Source organism: Pterocles gutturalis, unplaced genomic scaffold, assembly GCF_000699245.1.
Source record: "Pterocles gutturalis isolate BGI_N339 unplaced genomic scaffold, ASM69924v1 scaffold20149, whole genome shotgun sequence".
NCBI classification, from domain to species: domain Eukaryota; kingdom Metazoa; phylum Chordata; class Aves; order Pterocliformes; family Pteroclidae; genus Pterocles; species Pterocles gutturalis.
Window position 1 is genome coordinate 13,621 of NW_010128680.1, and position 2,882 is coordinate 16,502.

The following is a 2,882-nucleotide window of genomic DNA, read 5'->3' on the forward strand; positions in this document are numbered from 1 at the left end:
CACCTCAAAACTCAAGCACTGCTTTCCTGCCAGGGCCCTGTGCTCCAGCAGGAGTCCTCCTCCAAAGGCTGCCTGCCCCTGCGTGGGTCCCCCGCCCCAGGAGCTGTGCCAAACCTGGCAGGGCTTTAGGGTGGCTCCCCAGGGGAGCTGAACATGTGGCAGGGTGGGGGGGATAGCAGGAGCAAAAAAAGGCCCCTGAGGGAGAGAGGCAGAGGCCGCTTCCCCACCCTCCCCTCACTCCCCCTCCTCAGAGGCAAAAAGTGCGGGCAAAGCATGTCACAGGGGTGGGGAAGCCCCTGGGGTTTTCCTTCGGGCTCCCAGGGAGTCCCAGCAGGAAGGATCTGGCTGCAGGAGGTGCTGGTCTGGGAAGGTGGAGGGGGTGTCCCTTTGCCAGTGGTCACACTTGAGGGGCAGCCTGCAAAGGCAAGGGTGTCAGGCAGGGTGAGGAAGTGGCCCCGGCTGCCCTCAGTCCCCCAGGGACGGGGTGATGGCAGGCAGGTTTCCCATAAGTGGAGTGGAAAGCTCTTTATTTAACCTGCACCCGCCACCTGCCCTCAGCCGCAGCCTTGCCTCCGTCCATCACGCCTTGGAGCTGCACCAGCGTGCCAGGGCTACTTTTTCAGCAGGCTGAGCCAAATAAAACTCTTTGCAAGCCAAGGCTCCAAGGTAACCCTGTCCCCCCTGGGCTTGGGAGGAACACGTTGCAGAGGGGCAGGCACCCACCTTGCATCAGCATGATGCAACACACAGCCACCCCCAGGCTGCTCTCAGCACAGCTGAGCTGTCTGCAACCCACGCAAGTCACGCAGAGCAGCTCCTCTGGCTGGGATCCTGTCCCCCCATGTCCAGGAGCTCCAGCCCCACCACCCTCTCTCTGTTAGACAACACACTACGTCCATGAACAATGGAAGAACCCAAGCAAATGACGACAGAGACAACCGCATCAGGGGTGTGACAGAATGACTCATGATTTAATGCTTCTTGAAGTTTTTTGTTTCCTTCCATAGGGCACTGGTTTTAAAAACAAACAAAACGAGGTAAAATAAATTAATTTATGTACACTTTACATACATTGTGTCACATGGAGCTTTGCAGCAACAGTAACCAGAAATCGTTACAAAATAGAAAGTTACATGGCTGTTGCAGGTCCTAGGCAGCCTGCAACCTACAAGGTTGTCATCCTGAGCATGGTTGGCAAAGTGATCATGTAAACATGTTTAGAAGCATTTACGGTGGACAATGGATGGGCCAGCTTCGTCGTACTCCTGCTTTGTGATCCACATCTGCTGGAAGGTGGACAGGGAGGCCAGGATAGAGCCACCGATCCAGACAGAGTACTTACGCTCAGGTGGGGCAATGATCTAGAAAATGCCAAGAGAGCCAAGATCAGTAAACAAGAAACCACTGTGGGTGACAGGCACGGGGTGTGCACAGCCCCACACAGTGTTTGCAGGAGGGCAGAAGGCGGCTGTGCCCGGGCCCTTCCTGCTCCAGCCTTACCTTGATCTTCATTGTGCTGGGGGCCAGGGCTGTGATCTCCTTCTGCATGCGGTCAGCAATACCTGGGTACATGGTGGTACCCCCAGACATGACATTGTTGGCATACAGGTCCTTCCTGATGTCAATGTCGCACTTCATGATGCTGTTGTAGGTGGTCTCATGGATCCCTGCAGACTCCATACCTGGGGGCAGGGAAGGGGAGAAAGGTGCGTACAAGTTAAGTGCAAAGTGAGAGCTCTACAGGAGGACTCAGGAGAAAGGGGAGAGCTGGTAGAAGAAGAGAGGGAGAAGGGGGGTGCACACACCAATGAAGGAAGGCTGGAAGAGGGTTTCTGGGCAGCGGAAACGTTCATTGCCGATGGTGATGACCTGCCCATCAGGCAGCTCGTAGCTCTTTTCGAGGGAGGAGGAAGAGGCAGCAGTGGCCATCTCATTCTCAAAGTCCAGCGCCACATAGCACAGCTTCTCCTTGATGTCACGGACGATCTCGCGTTCAGCTGTCAGGGGGGAACAAAGGCATCAGTGATTGTGAAGGAGGAACAGGGAATGCTTGCATCTCCTCCACAGATCTGCTGGGACTCCAGACCCCAACCACAGGCACACTTCAAACAGGGAGCGCTCCCAGGGCTTGCAGTGCGGTGAGAGGCTGTAGCATCCCTGGAGGTGCAAGGGTTGGAAGTGAGGGGTGACATTTTAAAAGCAGGAGTAGTGCTTACCTGTGGTGACGAAGGAATAGCCACGCTCAGTCAGGATCTTCATCAGGTAGTCAGTGAGGTCCCGGCCAGCCAGATCCAAACGCATGATGGCATGGGGCAGGGCATACCCTTCATAGATGGGGACATTGTGTGTCACACCATCGCCGGAGTCCAGCACGATACCTGGAGAAACAAGAAACAGCTACCTGAGAGACAGCTCACAAAGGGCCCTGCCCTGAGGGGCAGAGTTCTTGCCAGCTGCAAGGCACGAGACTGGGGCATCCTCGCTTGGGGCAAAGGACCAGCAGGATGCCTGCACTCACCAGTGGTACGGCCAGAGGCGTACAGGGACAGCACCGCCTGGATGGCCACGTACATGGCAGGGACATTGAATGTCTCAAACATGATTTGGGTCATCTTTTCACGGTTGGCTTTGGGGTTAAGAGGCGCCTCAGTGAGCAGGGTGGGGTGCTCCTCAGGGGCCACACGCAACTCATTGTAGAAGGTGTGGTGCCAGATCTTCTCCATGTCGTCCCAGTTTGTGATGATGCCATGTTCAATGGGGTACTTCAGGGTCAGGATACCTCTCTTGCTCTGGGCTTCATCTCCTACGTAGGAGTCCTTCTGACCCATACCCACCATGACACCCTGCAGGGGAGGAACAGGGGGCTCAGCAGCCTCTCCACC

General features: G+C 56.0%; 1 protein-coding gene across 1 annotated transcript; it reads right to left on the reverse strand.

Moving 5' to 3' along the window:
* Positions 1 to 945: 945 nt before the first annotated feature.
* Positions 946 to 2,846, reverse strand: LOC104466338 (actin, alpha skeletal muscle). The gene is made up of 5 exons (XM_010079722.1): positions 2,519 to 2,846; positions 2,217 to 2,378; positions 1,806 to 1,997; positions 1,501 to 1,682; positions 946 to 1,361 (listed from the first exon to the last, which is right to left on the reverse strand). The coding sequence occupies exons 1-5, from the start codon at positions 2,835 to 2,837 to the stop codon at positions 1,218 to 1,220; spliced, it is 999 nt and encodes a 332-aa protein (XP_010078024.1). The 5' UTR covers positions 2,838 to 2,846; the 3' UTR covers positions 946 to 1,217.
* Positions 2,847 to 2,882: the final 36 nt, after the last annotated feature.

Excerpts from the sequence above, each read along its gene's own strand:
- LOC104466338 (XM_010079722.1), bottom strand. The coding sequence starts at position 2,837 with ATGGTGGGTATGGGTCAGAAGGACTCCTACGTAGGAGATGAAGCCCAG. Across the intron at positions 1,683-1,805 it reads CTTCCAGCCTTCCTTCATTG|GTATGGAGTCTGCAGGGATC; the intron begins GTGTGTGCACCC and ends CCCTGCCCCCAG. Across the intron at positions 1,362-1,500 it reads CCAGCACAATGAAGATCAAG|ATCATTGCCCCACCTGAGCG; the intron begins GTAAGGCTGGAG and ends GGCATTTTCTAG.